The following is a 22,416-nucleotide window of genomic DNA, read 5'->3' as shown; positions in this document are numbered from 1 at the left end:
GATAGCCGGCTAGTCACCACATAAAATCTTAAAATCGAAAGTAAACCTAGGTCTTGCCCTAAACCCATCGCACTGGTCTCTAACATCTCAAGGCATGATATCCAAAAGATACGAGATCCCAAAACCATGCCTCTATGTTTATATTTGACATCTTCAGATATCCCGCGAAGTCGATATCTCGCGGAAAAACTCTCGAAACAGATCTCGAACGAAACATTTCACATCGAAGAAGGATATGAGACGACAACTCATCACCCTTCTTCCACGCCATACGTACACTTATGAAAAAGGCAAGTCGATCATCTTGTCATAAAAAGAAAGCCGCAGAACGGCAGGGATTCAAAGCCACATACGGCCAGTCCCGAAACACGAAATGAGGCCATTTAAGGCCGAAACATCAAACATAAAAAAAAACTCCCGCAAGAGATCTAACCAAAGTCATCCACAGAACTCACGCTCCCTCTTCACCCGCCGCTTCGTCCAAGCCTGGAGCCGCATCACCTCCGCCTTCTCCGAGCCCCGAATCTTTCCCCTGTGGGCCTTCTGAACACGTCGGAAGAAAGCACGCGGATTTCAGGTCAGCTAGGATGAGATCAAAATCTCCATCCACGATTTCCAAATCTCCCTTGTAGCCGGACAGTCTGGCCTCTTCGGCCTCTAAGGTCGGAGGAGTCTCATTCTGGAACGACTGAACCACGGCCATCCCACCCTCAATCGTCGCCAAGGCTAAATCCCTATTCCGGATGCACTCGAGGGAGCCCAGAAAGGCGGAGATCTTCGCCAAGCGAGCCTGAAACTCAGAGCGAAGAGCGTCCTTGGCCTCTCGAATCCCGCGGCTTGCTAACCCTGCATCGCCCTCGATCTGACGCTGAAGATGACGCACCTCCGAAGATTTGGCCTTCCTGGTTTTCTTTTCCTTAAGCAGTGAACTCGCCGTCTTCCCGAGGTCCCTCTCGTGCTCCCCTATCACGACCTCGAGTTTCAACACTTTTACGGAGTGAGAATCCTTGACAGCCGTCAGCATGGCCTCAGTTTCAGACCATCTACCCTGCAGCTCCAACAACTCCCTGGCGAGACGACTAGTCTCAGAACCGCACTTGCTGATCATCCCATCGATCAACGACATGAACTGCAAAACGAGAAGAAAGTTAGGGATCCTTTGTCTTTAAAAAAATATGTAACAATCAAGAGAATAAAAGAGCGACAAACCTTTCCGCGAAGCCCCGACGCTATACTCGAGTCTCCTTGCTGCGAAGATTCCCCGTCACCGCCCTTGGTCAACTTCCTCTTCTGGCCCTTACGCTGAGCAACCGGAACAACACTAGGAGCGCGCAGCGCTAGAACGATCTCTTTCCTGGCCAGAGGAGGAGGCATAGAGTCAGCAGCCCTCTCCTTATCTTCAACGAGAATCGGAGTCGTGGACGATCCAGCAGGTAAAGCCAAAGCATCCGGAATGACCGAGCATGCGAGAGTTCCCGTATCTCGCGGAGTTACGCCCTCGGTCCCGTGACCCGGAGCAACGGCCAGTGCAGAAGAGGACGGTAACTCGGCGCCGGCTCGAACCTGTTCTTTCTCGGCTTGTCGATGAACTAATCTCTCTCGAAAGGAGAGATGGTCGGCAACGCAAGCCGGCGCTTCGATCGGAGAAGTCGGAATCGGCGCCGGAGAGGTGGCCTCGCCCATCTCCACATCAGAACTTCGCTTGTCACCATGGGAAGAAGACATGTTAAAAACAAGAGATTTGGAGCTAGAGAGGTTTTGAAGGTGTGAAGAAGGGAAGATGTAAAGCAAATGAATGACAAGAGCTCACTACTTATAGAAGTAAGGGATCGGAATTTTATATTTTAATAAACACTTTCTCGAGAACTCTCTTCCGCGAAGTTTGAAGTAAACTTCGTTCAATACGCCTAACTTTGTCAAAATCGTCAAACCGCCCGCTAGAGTCTCGACTCTAACGAGCTGGGGGGCTAACTGTTGGGATCGAAAACGGTTGCGACGAAGTTAACGTCCAAATCCCCGAAGAAGAAAACGTAGAAACCTTATTCGACAAATACTTTTTCGAAATAGATTCTTCTTTACGAAAAGCTTTCTGGAAGAAACGCGAGTCATCGGACAAGAGCTCGAAAAGGGTCGCTACGCAGCGACTGAACGCGTGTTCCGCTCGGTCGCTACGTAGCGACCGAGCTCGACCGAAACGTCAATACGACATTAGTCCATGCATTCTCGTCTACCCTTCGATGCTATCTCCCGAAGACCATAGCGAACCCATTTCACGTTCCCCGCCTTTCTAAGTTATCAATCAAACTTTACAGTAAAAACCACGGAAAGTTCGTTCTTTATCGAAAGAAGCCGTAATAAACGCTTCGAGTCAGAAGACAGCCCAAAGGGACCTAAGACATGACTCGAGGCCCAACTTACGATTTCTTAACCAACAGCCCGTAAGCCGCATGACGGTTTACGCTTGGTTCACGAGGAAAGATAAATGTCAAGTTTCCGCGGATAAATACGAAATTTTGAAGATAATTACGAAGATCGGAAAAAATGGAATATCTCCATTTTTATGCTATGGCGGCTTGAGGAAAGAAGAGGAAAAGCGTAAACCGACCTTGGAGCCAGTATATAAGGAGTCCTAGGCGAGAGGCATGGGGAGAGACTTTTTCACAGCAAACTTAGCACTTAGAGCGATTTTAGGCAATTTTCCGTTTTTGTTGTTCGAGCTGCGACTCAATTAGGTTTTTGCCGTCTTAGGGTTTTAGAACTAGGAATCTCGCCGACAGCTCTCGTAGCCCAGGCACTTACCTTGTTGTAAACGCTCAAACGAAGATTCAGAATAAGAACTATCTTGTTCTCTCTTTCGATTTCTTATTTTATTACTGTTCTCGTTTCGTGTTCTGATTGTTTGGCGTGTGGTATTAGCAGATATCCGGGACCTCTGAAAAATTAGGATTCTCCTATTTTCCTAATTTAAACGGAAATCGACAGTGCGAATTTCGGTTCCCACAACATAAAATTTATAAAAAGGAAGTCAAGTATTTATTAAACACCCTATGATTAACCTGATTCTAACCAAACTGTATTTAGTTTCTGTTAGATTATAAAAAAAAAAGTATTTTTGTCATAATCCAATAGATATTTACTGTTTCTCTGGTATCCTTTTAAGTAGCTCACAATGTTCACTTTTACGATGAGAAATCTGATGCCACAGATAGTTCTTTAAATCGGCTTCAAAGAAACAACATATAGTGAAGTCAAATCATTGATCATGGATTTTCGAATTGGGATTATCTAGTAACTAGTTACAGGGATCAAGCCGCTAGTATCAAACTGATTAATAATAATATAAAAATAACTACGTCTTTCTTATTATTATTTATAGATGATAAACAAACACATTTTTATAACTGTTGCTTTCTTATTTCTAATTATTTATAACTCCTGTATTTTCAACTCCTCTGGGTAAATAATACAATTTGGGTTCACATAAAATATAATAAAAATGTTTTATCAAAATTACCAAAGTTAAATTAGTACATTCTATGTTTTTAGTAAATCGATTATCTAACCATGTGAAATAAAATAGGCAATTTTATTTTAAAAAATACAACCATTGTTTATGGTTAAAAACCTAATAACCTGAAAATTCTAGTTGTCCAAACCAAGCAAGTAAAAATTATATATGATTTTAATGTGGTATATAACTTCTGTAAACCTAATTTTTTGGAAAAACAAACTGAAACATGATAAAGATTTTAGCTGAACATGATTAGGTAACATTAATGGATAAAGAGGGGAGGGGGAAACAAAGCTATAAAATTCAATAAGCATTACATAAACATCATTAATCTTCTTTTTTTTTGCACAAACATAAGCACTTATAAACGAAAACAACAACATTTTAATACGGTGGGAGCTCAGCACCAGTGCACCAATATTTTAATTCTTCCCAGTGCTGGTCTTCCACGTCTGGAGAAGGACGGCATGAGTAGACTATTGCTTTCCTATGCCAAGAGTGAGAAGTTCCAACAACCAGAAGTCTTATCTCCCATAGATTTAATGCATGTAAACTTCTGATACTTCAAGAGAGTAAAAAAAATATATCATTACTTTAAACTATAGCGAGAGCCGGTATAAGCAAACAAAACAATAAATGTAATCTGAAATTTTTTAACTCGATGGAAATGGAAATGAAAAATCACTCTTCTAAAAACATATAATTACTGGCTTTTTATGATTACAATTTTTACAATTTGAAAAACGTAGAAAATATGAAAATGGGAATATGTATTATTTAACTTAAGTTGATCGATATAATTTGAAAATAAAGCATATTATGACAAAGATAGATATATTTTATGATGGTGATACGGTATAAAAATCTGAGTATGTATTAATATAATTAGAGATTAGGATTATTATAAAATTGGCATGTGTACCTTAAAAGCTTATATAAAATGCTTTATTGAACTCACACTTGAGTCCCAATTATATATAGTTAATTAAAAAGATACATATGAAATCTTGACTCAGTTACTCAGATATATATAGTATATCTGTTTTGAATTCTCTACCATAATTATTATCTTTTGTTTAATTTTATTGCCATAGTAATGCAATATGGTTATTCAACCTTCTACCATAAATCAAAGTAATAAATTCTAGGGAAATCTGTATTTTTAGAGCAAAAAAATGGTAACTATGTCTCTTTAGACTAAATTATACTACTTTATGTCCTATTAGACTAATTTTTTTCCAAAATGGCAGTAATGCCCTTAAAATTGTAATTTTTTTAAAAAGATATATATTGAGTTCGACAAGGGGGATCGATCGATCCCACTTTACAAGTTATAGTGGATCGATCGATCCCGATCATTATTCAGAACAAAAAAAAACCAAAATATATACTGATCGACCTGGTCCATTTCACTCGATCGGCGAAGGTCGATTTACACAGATCGACCGATCTGTAAGAATAGATCGATCGATCCCGTGGCGAGGAAAGAATCCCAAATCGATTTTTTTGGTTTTGTATGATTATATCCGGATTGATTCCCACTTGATTTGAACCGACCAAGCATGATTTCAACTCTTTAAACTCGATTTATCTGGGATGAAAGTGAATATTCTCAAATATTCTCAAATATTTGAATTTCTAAAAATAGGAATTTGAATTTCTAAAAATAGGACACGCCTCTTCAAGAATGTTCCATCGACAACAACCAGTAGCACCCCTTTGAATTTGAATTTCTAAAAATAGGATATTTTTCTCTGGGATGAAAGTGAATATTCTCAAATCGATTTGTCGCTTTTTTTTGTTCCTTTTTCGTTTTTTTTTTTTTAAATCGATTTTTAAAAAAATATAAAAGTGAATATTCTCAAATATTTTGTTTCCATATTTTTAGGAACTGATTTCTTATCTGTAGAATACAACTAATATGTAGAAATCAGTTTCTACAGTTTTTTAGAATTATAGTAATGTTTAGAATTTGATTTCTACATGTTTTAGATTTATAGTAAATCTGTAGAAGTCGGTTTCTACATGTTTTAGAATTAGATTAATGTGTAGATTTTGATTTCTAAGAATTTTAGAATGGTAGGTTAAGCGCGGAATGTGTATTCTACATATTTGTAGAATACTCCTATTTACGTAGATCACGTATTCTAAACATTGTAGATTCAATGAAAAAAGTAGATTTCGTTTTCTACTTCGTAGAATGTCATTTCTACTTCATAGAATGTCATTTCTACTTTTTTTAGAACATAATCTGAAATTTATAATTTTAACTTTTTTATAACTGGAAAATATACCATTAAGTTCATATAGGTATTTTAACAAATGTTACTATTTTTCCAAATTTGTTTTGTTTGTAAAACTATTTATTAAAATTATTTTCATAAATATTAAAGGGTATTATAGGAAAATATGACACAAAATATAGATTAGTCTAAAGGGACATAGTTACTATTTTTTTGCTCTAAAAAAACAGTTTTCCCTAAATTCTATAGAAATCTTGACTAAACGTTTGTTAGTTTTTTTTTTTTTTTTTGAACACTGAATATTATAGAGAATAACCCAACCAAGCAAACTAGTTGGTGGGGGCAGAGTACAGAGATGATTTCGCAAGGGCATCAGCCACCGAATTCAAGTTTCTGGAAATGAAAACAAAGGAGATACATTCAAAGGAGAGAGATAGATGCTCGATGTCCCGAGTGATTCCGTGGAGATCCGCCGGGTGTTGTTTCGAGGAGATAATAGCAACAAGTGCTTGACAATCTGATTTAATACAGATTCTGGTATAGCCCGCATCGAGGGCGTTGAGGAGAGCTGTTCTGACTGCGAGAGCTTCAGCCATCAGAGGCGATGAAGTGTGGTTGAAGATACTCGTTCCCTGCTTCAGCCATGCATCACGGTGGTCCTTGAGGTCACAACTTTAAGCAAACATCAAACAACAGTTATGAATAAACGGTGGGAGCTCAGCACCAGTGCACCAATATTTTAATTCTTCCCAGTGCTGCTCTTCCACATCTGGAGAAGGACGGCATGAGTAGACTATTGCTTTCCTATGCCAAGAGTGAGAAGTTCCAACAACCAGAAGTCTATCTCCCATAGATTTAAACGCAGTCCCCCAACCAAAGGTAGTGTTTGCGCTCACAGGGACAACACCAAGTTTCTTCCAAATATTTGTGTTTATATCATATACGCGAAGCTCGTTCAAAGATGTCTCCAACATGTATAGATTGTCATCAACCACAGCTATAAGAGGCGGAGATTGGGAAGGAATAATGAATGTCATGTCCTTTAACATGTCAGGTATCAACTCCCAAGAATTTGTGGTCTCATCATAACTTTCTCCACAAGTGAGGTGTTTATCATTCTCATCTCGGCCACCGAGGACATAAAATTTTCCACGCAAGAAACATCCTGAGCTGAACTTCCTTGCTTTATGCATTCCATTAATCATAGTCTAACTTTTTGTATCAGCATTATACTTTTCTACGGTTCGAACAACTATAGGGTTCCCATTGTCATCCTTTTGAATGCCTCCTGCAAAAAATGCGGTTTTTCCATGGCTAGCAGAACCGTACATGACCCTCGGTGTGATCATTGAAGGACCTTTGAACCACTTATGATTCTCTAGCTCGTAGCGAAACACCACAATTCCCTCTATTTCTCTTCCAATGACAATTAATTGAGTACCCACACTAATTGTTTCCTTATCGCTGTGGAAAAAGCAATAGTCAGAAGAAGGAACTTTAGGAAGTTTCTGAAAGGTTTTAAAATCCTTATCAAACATTTCCCAATTTGATTCAGCCCCTGAATGCAAAATCACGTAGGGTTTCACAAGGCCTTTTTCTTGTCTCACCCTGAAAATTTCACCACTTTTTAACAACTTCAATAATTTCTTGTTAAGAAACCGCAGTTTCCAGTATTCGAAGCATGGAAGACGAGCAAAGATCTCGACCTCAAGCTCGTACAAAAGCTTATGATGAACATAACATCCATCATGAGATTTTAAACCTGCAAGATTCTGAAATGTTTTTGTAATTTCTCCTTTTTCTTCGTCATCAGAATCATAACAAGGTTTCACATTCAGGTCAGGTATGTTGGGTTTAATGCCAACAATTGAAATCTTCCTTCGTTTAGATTGGCTCAAGCTAGCTCCAATCTTAGGAGTCTGATCATCACTTAGCATTAGCATATCTGGATTTATTTTAGCCATCTCTTTTGACATCATTTCCTGTAAATTCCAAAATAATACTTTGAGTAACATCAATCAGTTTCAAGATTCTGAATTCCAAAATAGTTTTTTTATGTAAACTGGAAAATCAAAGAGACTCAAAATTGCATTAACTAAATTGAACTCAATCTTCTTTAAAAAAATAATTAGTTAATGCTTATGTAAACTTCTGATATATTCAGAAATTGATACTTCAAGAGAGTAAAAAAAATTATATCATTACTTTAAACAAGAGTGTGAGCCGGTATCAGCAAACAAAACAATAAATGTAATCTGAAAATTTTTAACACGATGAAAATGGAAAATCACTCTTCTAAAAGCATATAATTACTGGCTTTTTATGATTACAATTTTTACTATTTGAAGAACTTAGAAAATATGAAAATGGGAATATGTATTATTTAACTTAAGTTGATCGATATAATTTGAATATAAAGCATATTATGACAATGATAGATATATTTTATGATGGTGATACAGTATAAAAATCTGAGTATGTATTAATGTAATTAGAGATTAGGATTATTATATAATTGGTATGTGTACCTTAAAAGCTTATATAAAATGCTTTATTGAACTCACACTTGAGTCCCAATTATATATAGTTAATTGAAAAGATACATATGAAATCTTGACTCAGTTACTCAGATATATATAGTATATCTGTTTTGAATTCTCTACCATAATTATTATCTTTTGTTTAATTTTATTACCATAGTAATGCAATATGGACATATGGTTATTCAACCTTCTACCATAAATCAAAATAATAAATTCTATAGAAATCTTGACTAAACGTTTGTTAGTTTGTTTTTGTTTTTTCCCATACATCATAAAACTACTAATTAGTGACTCTTTGCAGGTTTGACTAAGTTTTTGTTAATTGTTTGAGAATATTTATTACTATGACAGAAAAAAATTTTGATTTTTTTTTGCCTTTCGATGAACTTACTTATTTTAATCCATTGCAATTTTAAAAGTATGTATGCATTAATTAAGAACTTAATAAATAACAAATTTAATACTTGTAAAATAAAAAGGTTACATTTCAAATTAAAAGATTACTTTCCAGTTATAATGAAAGTCGATTTGTCTATTTTTTCTTTGATCAAAGTCTATTTGTATATATAACACATAAAATTTATAAAAAAAAGTCAAGTATTAATTAAACACCCTATGATTAACCTGATTCTAACCAAACTGTATTTAGTTGCTGTTAGATTATAAAAAAAAAAGGTATTTTTGTCATAATGCAATAGATATTTACTCTTTCTCTGGTACCCTTTTAAGTAGCTCACAATGTTCACTTTTACGATGAGAAATCTGATGCCCCTATAACTTCAGATAGTTCTTTAAATCGGCTTCAAAGAAACAACATATAGTGAAGTCAAATCACTGATTATGGATTTTCGAATTGGGATTATCTAGTAACTAGTTACGGGGATCAAGCCGCTAGTATCAAACTGATTAATAATAATATAAAAATAACTACGTCTTTCTTATTATTATTTATAGATGATAAACAAGCACATTTTTATAACTGCTGCTTTCTTATTTCTAATTATTTATAACTCCTGTATTTTCAACTCCTCTGGGTAAATAATACAATTTAGGTTCACATAAAATGTAATAAAAATGTTTTATCAAAATTACCAAAGTTAAATTAGTATATTCTATGTTTTAGTAAATCGATTATCTAACCATGTAAAATAAAATAGGCAATTTTATTTTAAAAAATACAACCATTGTTTATGGTTAAAAACCTAACACTACAAGAAAACAGCAAGGATTCTGAGGGAAAAAATCGTCGGAATTTCGTCGGAATATCGTTATTCCGACGACATACCGACGAAACAAGTCGTCGGAAATAATTCCTCGGAATTTCTTCTTTCCTCGGAAATCCCTCGGAATTTTCCGACGGAATTCCGAGGAAACAAACTTCCGAGGAAATTCCGAGGATCACTAGTTTGTCGGAAGTGTCCTCGGAATATACCGAAGGAGAACTTCGTCGGGATATTTCCTCGGACGTTCATCGATCGATGCGTTTTTGGACATATATACATCGATCGATAGGAATATACCGACGGACATATTCCTCGGAATATTCCGAGGAACATGTCCCTCGGTATATTCCGAGGAACCGGTTCCTCGGAATATTCCGAGGAACCGGTTCCTCGGAATATTCCGAGGGAACAGTTCCTCGGTATATTCCGAGGAACCGGTCCCTTGGTATATTCCGAACGTTTTTTGTAAACAGATCGATCGATGGATTTATGTCCAAAAACGCATCGATCGATCGAGTAAAATATATAATTAATTTCCTCGGAATGTAAAAAATATGAATTTTTTTAAAAAAATAAAATTTCTGAAATTTAAATTCGAAAATATGAAATTAAAATTAAAATTGAAATCATATTAATTAATATTCAAAGTTTCACTGAATCACGGCTATGTTAGTCTTCAAATTTTCAATACCTTCAAGAGTCACTGATCTCGTGCATAAATCGCGGAAGAAACCACTTATCCCTGCAATTGCTTCATGAACATTTCGTGGTAATAGTTCCTTGAAGGCGAACGGAAGGAGGCGCTGCATCATTACATGGCAATCGTGGCTTTTCAAGCCAGTAAACTTTCCTTCCTTTCTGTCGATACAGTTACGCAAATTTGATGTGTAACCGTCTGGAAATTCCACATCGTTTGAAATCCAATCAAAGAACGCATCTTTTCCCGCTGCATCAAGTCGGTATATGGGAAAAGGAGCCCTACCATTCTCATCAACATGAAGTTCTGAACGAGCACATATATCGACTAAATCCAGTCTTGACTTCAAATTATCCTTTGTTTTACCTTGAACATTAAGGATCGTGTTCATGAGATTGTCAAAAAAGTTCTTCTCAATATGCATGACATCTAAATTATGCCTTAGCAGATGATCCTCCCAGTATGGCAGATCCCAGAAATACTTTTTTTGTGCCAGTTATGTAGTTCTCCAACAGCATCTACCGGAAAACGCTCATGTCCACCGACGTCTGGCGTCCTTTCTGCACCAAAATCTCTTAGTTGTATCTTCAAATCTTTCCCACAAATTTCCGGAGGTGGACTGTCAAACACCCTCTTCTTCTTCGTAAACAAATTCCTACTCCTACGATATGGATGATCAGGTGGTAGGAATCTCCTGTGACAGTCAAACCAACACGTTTTCCTTCCGTGTTTTAGTTGGAAAGCATCAGTGTTATCTTGACAATATGGACATGATAGCCTTCCATGCGTTGTCCATCCAGACAACATACCATATGCTGGAAAATCACTTATTGTCCACATTAGTACTGCCCGCATTTGAAAGTTTTCTTTACACGAAACATCGTATGTTTCAGCACCTTGAGCCCATAGTTGTTGCAACTCATATATTAGTGGCTGAAGAAACACATCAAGTGATCTCTTAGGATGCTCTGGTCCGAGAACGAGAATCGAGAGAAACAAAAACTCTCATCGCAAGCACAAGTTTGGGGGTAGGTTGTATGGTGTAAGAATGACGGGCCATAGAGAATACTGTCTTCCACTCTTGCCAAACGGACTGAAACCATCAGTACATAATCCAAGGTAGACATTTCTTCTCTCATACGCAAAGTCGGGATACTTTGATTGGAAATGCTTCCACGCTTTTGCATCTGAAGGATGTCTGATCTCACCATCTGTTGAGTGCTCCGCATGCCATCTCATTGGTTGCGCTGTGCGTTCAGACAGATACAACCTCTGCAACCTTTCCGTCAAAGGTAAATACCACACCCTTTTATATGGCACTGGAACTCTTCCACTCGTATCTTTATAACGAGGCTTTCCACGAAATTTTCATGTAACCCGCTGTTCATCCGCCCTCCAATAAATCATGAAGTTGTTGCTGCATACATCTATTACCTGATACGATAAACCAAGACCAACTACGAGTTTCTGAACCTCGTAGTATGAACCAGGAGCTACATTATCCTCGGGTAGAATACCTTTTACAAAATCAGCAATCGCATCCACACAGTCTTCAGCCAAATTATAATCTGTTTTAATGCCCATCAATCTTGTAGCAGATGATAAAGCTGAATGACCATCTCTGCAACCTTCGTACAATGGTTGCTTTCCAGCATCCAACATATCATAAAATCTCCTAGCTTCTGCATTGGGTAAATCTTCCCCTCTAAAATGATCATTTACCATCTGCTCAGTACCTACACCATAATCTACATCCGTTCTAATTGGTTCTTCTAATCTAACCGCTGGTTGAGGTTCGCTAGTACTACCATGTTCATAATCAGTTTCTCCATGATGATACCAAATTTTGTAACTTCGTGTAAACCCACTCAAATATAGATGAGTCCAAACATCCCACTCTTTAATAACCTTTCTATTTTTACAATTAGAGCAAGGACATCTTAACATACCTGTTTTTTCTTCCGGTTGTCGGTGAACTAACCCCATGAATTCGGTTATACCTCGTTGGTATTCTTCCGTAAGCAATCTCGTGTTCGGATCCAAATGAGGTCGATCGATCCAAGAACGAAAATAATTTGAAGAAGACATATTTCTTATGAATCAAATTCGTGTGTAAATAGAGTAAGAGGGAGGATGAAGATATGGAGTGAATGAAGAGGAAGAGGAGTGCTTGTATTTATAGTTTAAATCCTGCCGACAGACCGAGGAAATTCCGACGGAATTCCGACGGAAAAGGCTAGTTCGTCGGAATTTCCTCGGAATTTTGTAAAATCCCCCAACGGCTCTCCAACGGCTATAATATTTCCTCGGAATTCATCGGTTTCTTCTGAGGAACCCATTTTTCCTCGGAATTTCCTCGGAATATTCCGACGGATTGATATTTCCTCGGAATTCTGTCGGTATATTCCGAGGAAATTCCGAGGAAACCCAATTTTGTGTTTCCTCGGAATTTCCTCGGAAATTCCTCGGGATATTCCGAGGATTTCATTTTCCGTCGGAATGTCAGAATACCGCTGTTTTCTTGTAGTGTAATAACCTGAAAATTCTAGTTGTCCAAACAAAGCAAGTAAAAATTATACATGATTTTAATGTGGTATATAACTTCTGTAAACCTAAATTTTTGTAAAAACAAACTGAAACATGATAAAGATTTTAGCTTAACATGATTAGGTAACATTAATGGCTAAAGAGGGGGGGGGGGGGGGGGGGGAACAACTATAAAATTCAATAAGCATTACATAAACATCATTAATCTTTTTTTTTTTTTGCACAAACATAAGCACTTATAAACGAAAACAACAACATTTTAATACCAAATGCAAAAACAAAAACTCAGAAAACAAAAACAACAGAAAACCACAATTTTAATTGTTTCGGGCGTCCAAATGGCCACCCAATTATTGCAAGCACAAATACAAAACAAGTTTGCCTCGGAAACAACTTTAAGCAAACATCACACAACAGTTATGAATAAACGGTGGGAGCTCAGCACCAGTGCACCAATATTTTAATTCTTCCCAGTGCTGCTCTTCCACGTCTGGAGAAGGACGGCATGAGTAGACTATTGCTTTCCTATGCCAAGAGTGAGAAGTTCCAACAACCAGAAGTCTATCTCCCATAGATTTAAACGCAGTCCCAACCAAAGGTAGTGTTTGCGCTCACAGGGACAACACCAAGTTTCTTCCAAATATTTGTGTTTATATCATATACGCGAAGCTCGTTCAAAGATGTCTCCAACATGTATAGATTGTCATCAACCACAGCTATAAGAGGCGGAGATTGGGAAGGAATAATGAATGTCATGTCCTTTAACATGTCAGGTATCAACTCCCAAGAATTTGTGGTCTCATCATAACTTTCTCCACAAGTGAGGTGTTTATCATTCTCATCTCGGCAACCAAGGACATAAAATTTTCCACGCAAGAAACATCCTGAGCTGAACTTCCTTGCTTTATGCATTCCATTAATCATAGTCCAAATTTTTGTATCAGCATTATACTTTTCTACGGTTCGAACAACTATAGGGTTCCCATTGTCATCCTTTTGAATGCCTCCTGCAAAAAATGCGGTTTTTCCATGGCTAGCAGAACCGTACATAACCCTCGGTGTGATCATTGAAGGACCTTTGAACCACTTATGATTCTCTAGCTCGTAGCGAAACACCACAATTCCCTCTATTTCTCTTCCAATGACAATTAAATGAGTACCCACACTAATTGTTTCCTTATCGCTGTGGAAAAAGCAATAGTCAGAAGAAGGAACTTTAGGAAGTTTCTGAAGGGTTTTAAAATCCTTATCAAACATTTCCCAATTTGATTCAGCCCCTGAATGCAAAATCACATAGGGTTTCACAAGGCCTTTTTCTTGTCTCACCCTGAAAATTTCACCACTTTTTAACAACTGCAAAAATTTCTTGTTAAGAAACTGCGGTTTCCAGTATTCAAAGCATGGAAGACGAGCAAAGATCTCGACCTCAAGCCCGTACAAAAGCTTATGATGAACATAGCATCCATCATGAAATTTTAAACCTGCAAGATTCTGAAATGTTTTTGTCATTTCTCCTTTTTCTTCCTCATCAGAATCATAACAAGGTTTCACATTCAGGTCAGGTATGTTGGGTTTAATGCCAACAATTGAAATCTTCCTTCGTTTAGATTGGCTCAAGCTAGCTCCAATCTTAGGAGTCTGATCATCACTTGGCATTAGCATATCTGGATTTATTTTAACCATCTCTTTTGACATCATTTCCTATAAATTCCAAAATAATACTTTGAGTAACATCACTCAGTTGCAAGAATCTGAATTCCAGAATAGTTTTTTTTTTATGTAAACTGGAAAATCAAAGAGACTCAAAATTTCATTAACTAAATTGAACTCAATCTTCTTTAAAAAAAGAATTAGTTAATGCTTATGTAAACTTCTGATATATTCAGAAATTGATACTTCAAGAGAGTAAAAAAATTATATCATTACTTTAAACAATAGCGAGAGCCAGTATAAGTAAACAAAACAATAAATGTAATCTGAAAATTTTTAACACGATGGAAATGGAAAATCACTCTTCTAAAAACATATAATTACTGGCTTTTTATGATTACAATTTTACTATTTGAAGAACTTAGAAAATATGAAAATGGGAATATGTATTATTTAACTTCAGTTGATCGATATAATTTGAAAATAAAGCATATTATGACAAAGATAGATATATTTTATGATGGTGATACAGTATAAAAATCTGAGTATGTATTAATATAATTAGAGATTAGGATTATTATAAAATTGGCATGTGTACCTTAAAAGCTTATATAAAATGCTTTATTGAACTCACACTTGAGTCCCAATTATATATAGTTAATTGAAAAGATACATATGAAATCTTGACTCAGTTACTCAGATATATATATAGTATATCTGTTTTGAATTCTCTACCATAATTATTATCTTTTGTTTAATTTTATTACCATAGTAATGCAATATGGTTATTCAACCTTCTACCATAAATCAAAGTAATAAATTCTATAGAAATCTTGACTAAACGTTTGTTAGTTTGTTTTTGTTTTTTTCCCATACATCATAAAACTACTAATTAGTGACTCTTTGCAGGTTTGACTAAGTTTTTGTTAATTGTTTGAGAATATTTATTACTATGACAGAAAAAAAAAATTGATTTTTTTTTGCCTTTCGATGAACTTACTTATTTTAATCCATTGCAATTTTAAAAAGTATGTATGCATTAATTAAGAACTTAATAAATAACAAATTTAATACTTGTAAAATAAAAAGGTTACATTTCAAATTAAAAGATTACTTTCCAGTTATAATGAAAGTCGATTTGTCTATTTTTTCTTTGATCAAAGTCTATTTGTATATATAACACATAAAATTTATAAAAAGAAAGTCAAGTATTAATTAAACACCCTATGGTTGAGGCAGCATCGATTTTACTTGGCACGACATTCCGTTCATTGAGGTATACAACCTCATTCATCATCAACTCATCCGCATCATGTGTAGTGTCCTCTTCGCTTTCTTGTGTCTCTTGTAACTTGAGTAATCGGTCAGGAAAACTTTGAGCAAAGTGTCCTAACTTATCACATCTGAAACATGTAACCCTCAAAGCATCTCTTTCTTGGTGATAGTTCCATTCTGCTGATAACCATAACGTCCTCTGCCTCTTCCCCGATACCCAAACTTCTTCCCTTCCACTTTCGTATCTCTCTTGATACGGCTGCGAGTCTGCGTTGGTATACATAAGCTTATTGTTTTGACTTTGATCCTCGTGTTTCTCATCTTCCTCATCAAAAATTCTTTCTTCGTAAGCTTTCAACCTTCCCACTATGTCTTCAAAGCTTGTCTTGTTAAGATCGAGGACTTTTTCCAATGCAGCTATAATATGTATATATTTTCTTCTAGGTAAGCTGTTGAGAAATTTTTTAACAAGCTTTGGTTCATCATTACTTTCTCCTAAGGTAGCCGATTTAGTTGATAACTCGGAGAGTCTACCAACGAAATTATCAATCGAGTCAGTCTCCTTCATCTTAAGTCGGTTGAAATCTGCCATTAGGGTTTGTAAACGTGCTTCTTTCACGCGATCAGCTCCCATGTGTCTCATCTTTATTTCTTGCCAAATTTATTTCGCGGTGTCGATGTTTCCAACTTGCAGTATTAGTGATTCCAGTATGGATTGGAAAAGTAGGGCTCTCGCTAAGTCACTCTTCTCTCTGTCTTCTTCTCCTGGATCAACGGACTCCCAAACCTTATTGAACTTTCAACGCTGCCTTCATACGTATTGTCCATACTGTATAGTTTGTATCCTTAAGAATGGACATTGTACATATATTGATAACTTAGATATAGAAAAGGGGACCTATAGAAAAGTATGTATTATTGATCGTTTGAGCTTATACAACCGTGTGAACAAAGGTTGTAAGCATACAAGTAAATAGTAATCTTAAGAATAATCTAGGTTGAACTGCAAAACTTACTAGCTTTCCCAAGCTTGTCAATAAGTGAGTTTGCAACCTTGCTCCAATCCATTAACTGAATGATGTCATTCGGTTGTGTACCTATATTTTTTTTCTCTCATATTTATTTTAATCAGATTTGTAATGGTTTTGCAAAATTTATTTTTTTCCTGAATTTTCTCGTCTTTGAAGTGAGCAACATGCATGTCTTGCCCCCCACATTGATTGATAGTGTTGAGTTCATCGATGCATCGGCACCAACAATTCGAAGACAACTTTTCACCACCAAAAACCCTTTGGCCAGCAGAGGAGAGCAGGCGACTGGCGAAGTAAACCCGTCAAATAACGATACTGAAACAACCACAAAACGTCAAATCGCCGACTTTCAACTTTCGATACAAGATATCAACTCCAAAATCCACTACGTCACCAGCTTGGCCCCACAGATCGAACACGTTCTCACCGTGATGCTAAAGACTCCTTTTTCAAAGCAAATTACTGATGTTTAAAGTCCAACCAACGGATAAGATCCGTATTCTTTTTACTCCGGCGACATAGATCCCACTGGCCATGTGACAATTCGTTCAACATAGCCATGAGACGAGCACAATTTTTCGACAAAGAGAAGGATGCCCGTCAGGGCCGGTTCAACGCTGTTAAGGACCCTTGGACAAAAAAAAAATTATCCTCTAAAATTTATATGTAAATAATGTTTAAAATATTTTTAATTTTAATCAGTGATATTTTATATATTTTTGTAATGAAAATAGAATTATATACATTTCAAATAATTTTGGGCCCTTTTTAATTTTACTTATTATATTTATAATTTTTTTATATATAAAAAAATATAGATCTATAAAAAAATTAGACCTTTTAATTATTATTATACGGGGTCTTGGGTCCGGGACGGTCGCACCGGTTGTCCTTCCTAGTGAACCGGGCCTGATGCCCGTTTCTGCCAACTCTTCGTAGAAAGCTTCGGCGGTCCGTCCTTGACCTGGTTCTTCAAGTTAGCTGAAGACTCCATCCACAACTTCCATGACATGTATGTCGAGTTCCTCAGACACTACATCATGTTTACTCGTCATGGAGCATTGGCTTCCAACCAATGGAAGATGTCTCAGACTCCTAACGAGAGTCTCAAAGACTTCATAGAAAAATTTAAGCAGGTGGTGTCTAAGGTGCTCGTCTCGGATGAGACAGCAGTAGACACCCTACGAAAGATGTTGTCGGTACGTTTCGAGTCACACGACGATCTCTAAGCAAACCCGACAATCACTCACCAAGACGTTGTTCACCACTATGATAACTTGATGGAATAAAATACGCAAGTGTTCTTAAACAAACATAACACGATGAAACAAGTGGCCGCAAAGGCAGGAGAAACTCAGCAAGAGCCACATCAACACTCGTCAAACACCAATCCGACAAAAAGAAAAGCTTGTTTATGCTGTCGACGACGACCCATCTCGGCCATTGTAGTGTGAGAAAAAGTGTGGAATTTTGTAATCTACAATAATCATTTTATATATTTTACCAAAAATAAAATTTATTTATAGAAAAAGTATTGATAATTCATTTTTTTTTTTATCAAAAAGTATTGATAATTCTTATAATGTAATAATTAAAATAGAAATATGGATCATGCTCTGTGGAAAGTTAAGCCCAATTCCAGCCCATTAGCATAGGATCCAAATAAGGTTTGTCGGTTGTACGAGATTACACGATTTCGTATGAGAATAGGAGATTGACCAAGTCCTTATAATAAAAGGAAGATAGTGGAGACTATATAACAAGAGACATCGCAGCATTATAAAATCATCCGAGAGAGAAGACCTAGAGCAAAAGAGTGAGAGTGAGAGAGACATCAAGAGAGTAACTAATTTATAAGTTAAAGAGTCTTGTGTTTTAGTTGTTTCAGATTTAAGTTTGTGTAAAAATCTTTTTTCAAAGTGAATAAAGCCCAAGACAAGTTTTTGATATCAGATTTCATTCCAAGTTTAACCTAACACGCTCATGCATATACAAACAAATATTCCAAGTTTAACCTAACATGCTCATGCATATACAAACAAATATGAAGAACAATATTTATTAGTAGGGGAAGATCTACGGTATAATATTGATACAAAGAATATGTGTAGAACAGTGTGGCTAAGAGAAGTGACACAACCAGCTGCATGATATACGTACGTTGGTGTATATATAATGTGTAAGTTGAAAAGAAAAATTCTCTTCCATGCATGTTGCATGTAAGATTCAATTGATTTACAACTCCCAAAACAAAAATTAAAAACTTACACTTATCGATGGTTTATAAAGTGGGGAAGTCTAAGTCTCACCTCACCTGCAACAACAAATAAATGTCACATGAAATACTTACACAATAGCTAAGTAATAGTGATGGGAATACTTACATGAAATGGGAAGGGCTAACTTAAAACCTATACTTACTTGGTGAGGAAATTAGACAGTGACAACTTTTTCGAAGAAACATAGGCCAGGCTTGCAAGTTGATATATAATTTACTTTATTTCTTGTACCAAAAACATCATATATAATTTAGTCCTCACTGATATAGATGATATATATTACCTATGTAAAACACAAAACAATGGATAACTATTATCATGTACTTCTCTGATAATTCTTATCATGTACTAATTATTATAATAGATGCTCATGCATACTTACAAGCAAATATGAAGAACAGTATTTATAGAAGAACAGTATTAGTAGGGTAAGATTGAAGAAAAGTAACAATATAATATTGATACAAAGAATATGTATAGAAAAATATGGCTAAGAGAATTGACACAACCGGGTGCATAATAAAACGTGCATTGGTTTATAAGTTGAAAAGAAAAGATTCTCTTACCATGTGGCATGTAATAAGAATCAAAAAATTGACGTAATGTATTTTTCTTTTAAAATATTTATTTCTCTCATATGATATATTTTTTCTCCATAAACTCTTCCTTGAACGTTTGAAACAATATATATACTCCATGCATGGAGACATCACTGGAGTATAGGGTCTGATTGGTAATGGCTGTAGTTTTAAAATTTTTTGCTGTAGAAAAAAATTTGTAGATTTTTTGCTGTGGTTTTAGATTTTATTGCTGTAGAATTTTATGGAAATCACTAAAAAATTGCTTTGGATATTTGGCTCTGCAGAGCACTTGTACAGCTGTAGGTTATTTCGAGAGCTGTGGTTTCAAAAAAAAAAAATTAAAGCTTGATTGCTCTTAATTTGGTGTTTTAGAAATAAATAGAGCTGTGGACAGTACTTACAGCAACTACCAATCACCCTCGTAACATTCATAGCAAAACAAAAAAGTTGCAAAAAAAAAAAAAAAAAACATTCATAGCCAAACAAAAAAAAATATATCTTTTTTTCAAACATGAGTGACAAGAAAGGGAAAAGGAAAAGCCGGAAGCAGGAGACAAAGCCTCTGTTCTTGCATTAGTCCTGATGTTCTTCCACCACGATCTGAGCGTGTCACTGCGAGTACTAGAACCGCTGTTTTTGCACTCCTCGACGCTGCTAAAACCACACATCGGGTCGGAGGTTTTAGAATGTCTCAAGACGTGTATGATGCGTACCTTGAGGCTTTAGGAAGCTTCTTCAGTACAGATGAGATGGTGGCATTCATGAGAAATCGGGTCACGAATCTTTATTTGCCGGGAGAAGGGTACGTTAATTAGTGGTTTCACAAGGTTCTTGAATTTGCTGGAAGGGGAGGATGCCATTAATAAGTACAAGAACGACGCACGTACTGCACTGATCGAAGAGCAAGGTGCTACATCGACGAGTGGACGCAGTGATGCAGAAGAGTAATTGTGAGGATTTCATAATTATGGTTTGAAGTATCAGTACGTACGTGTGTTTGATTATTTACGAGGACCAAAGTGACAATACTAGTTACATAAATAATGATCATTTTGCTTGAGTCTGGTTTTCAGACTTGTCACATTTGTTACGCCTTCTTATATTCAGGTTCGAATTGTAAAAGATAGGATTGAAAATTTCATATACTTTTAGTATCATATATATATATATATCATAGACAGGAAGTTTATGAATATCACGTTAATGCATATGATAATCCTAAGATTGTGTATATAGATGATCAATCCAGCTAAAAATAAGAATGAAAGGGAATATGCATATAGATATAGTCACAGCCGAAAGGGCTCAGATCGTTAAACTCCAATCGGCTCAAGATCCCAGACAGGTAGAAGTTGATATCAAATAGGCATGGGGGCACATCGGGGTCTGATGAGAGATGCATGAGGAGGTTTGGTTTTTACAATTAACAGAGATGCTGTGATGCAAGACAAGAATAAGTACACTTTGTCGAGTACAGATGTGGTGAGGAAGAGAAGCGTGCAGATGCAATTGCTATGTCAAAGTCGGAAGTCATATTCATCTACTCGTCGTCCGATGGCAGCTGGAGATGATGGAACTCGATTTGGAAGGAGGAGTCTTGTGGTTTGGACTTGTGCCGCCTTAAATACCTCACGAGTCTCCCTCTGGTCCTTGGGAACATGTTCTCGTCGTCGTCGGCGATATTCATCTCCTCCGCCTTGGAATCCTCTATCTTCACGGCGTTAGTGTTGATGAACTCCTCCTCCTCTTTAGACTTCAAAGTCGAAATCATATTCTCCATGAGCCGTTTCACTTCCGCCAGGGAGATGTTCATCTCCTCGTCTGAGTCACTACTACTGGTAAATGATTCCTCCTCCTCCTCTGATTTGGATTGCTTCTTCTGCCTCCTCCGCCTCAAATGCCTCATTAACCTCTCTCTCCGCCTTCGAAGCATATTCATCTCCGCCTCCTCCTCCCTCTTCTTAGCGCCTCCATCGTTCCTGTAGATGGCCGGATCCACCTTCTCCCGACGGTTATCCTCCATGAACCGTATATAATTCTCTCGGATCTGATCCAAATACGCTTGCTTCGACATCTCCTCTTCGAGATCCGATTCCATTTCGACGGGAAAGTGAGTTCGTGACAGTAAACAAGTAAAAACAGTAAACAGAAAACCCTAGATGGATCCCAGGGATTAGGCGTAGGCGTTTCACTTAACGAAGAACCGAACCGCGAAAAAAAAACAGAACCAAAACTAAACCACCGATGTTTATGTCGCTAAAACAAAAATCAAACAGATAACCGAATAGATACCAAAATATATTCTATTTTTTCCCACACAATACCAAAAATTCAAACTACAATTATATAACCTGAATTATTATTTTGTTGTAAATGAAGTATCGGGGAAATACTTCTGTTATCATTATTGTCGACCAGAAGTCTATATATATACAAGGTATTAGACCGTCATAAGGTCATGTTTATCCTAACAAGATAAGGATAAAGATAAACACTATGTTACAGATATACATGGAATATATACTAGATAAACACATAGTCTCTAGTTGTCTTTATCATGTCCCGGATTGGGCCTGCAGTACGGGCTGGTCCATGGTCGATCATCATTTGGTTTATAACACTCCCCCTTGATCGACACATCCGGTACAGGTTCGTTGCATGCTTAATGTTGCCTCATTAAAATCTCTCATGAAAAACCCCAAAACCAATGTGGCAAAATGGGAAACCAAGGACAGGAAAAAGAGTACAACACATGAACTCCCCCAGATGAATGCATCACTGTAGTACACGCATTCCCATCTGGTATCCGAGTCTTCTTGAACGTTGAAGTTGCCTA

The 22,416-nt window shown here is 36.6% G+C and overlaps 1 protein-coding gene and 1 pseudogene across 1 annotated transcript; both read right to left on the bottom strand.

The window, feature by feature from the left end:
- Nucleotides 1–5,961: 5,961 nt before the first annotated feature.
- Nucleotides 5,962–9,490, bottom strand: LOC125586268 (annotated as a pseudogene).
- A 3,850-nt stretch (nt 9,491–13,340) lies between these two features.
- LOC125586115 (F-box/kelch-repeat protein At3g27150-like) lies at nt 13,341–14,459 on the bottom strand. Its single transcript, XM_048755927.1, has one exon. It carries the CDS (start codon nt 14,457–14,459, stop codon nt 13,341–13,343), a length of 1,119 nt encoding a protein of 372 aa, XP_048611884.1.
- Nucleotides 14,460–22,416: the final 7,957 nt, after the last annotated feature.

The sequence above is a fragment of the Brassica napus genome, chromosome C4 (assembly GCF_020379485.1).
Source record: "Brassica napus cultivar Da-Ae chromosome C4, Da-Ae, whole genome shotgun sequence".
Taxonomy (NCBI): domain Eukaryota; kingdom Viridiplantae; phylum Streptophyta; class Magnoliopsida; order Brassicales; family Brassicaceae; genus Brassica; species Brassica napus.
The sequence above is the reverse complement of the archived record's forward strand: the minus strand, read 5'-3'. Positions and strand labels throughout refer to the sequence as shown.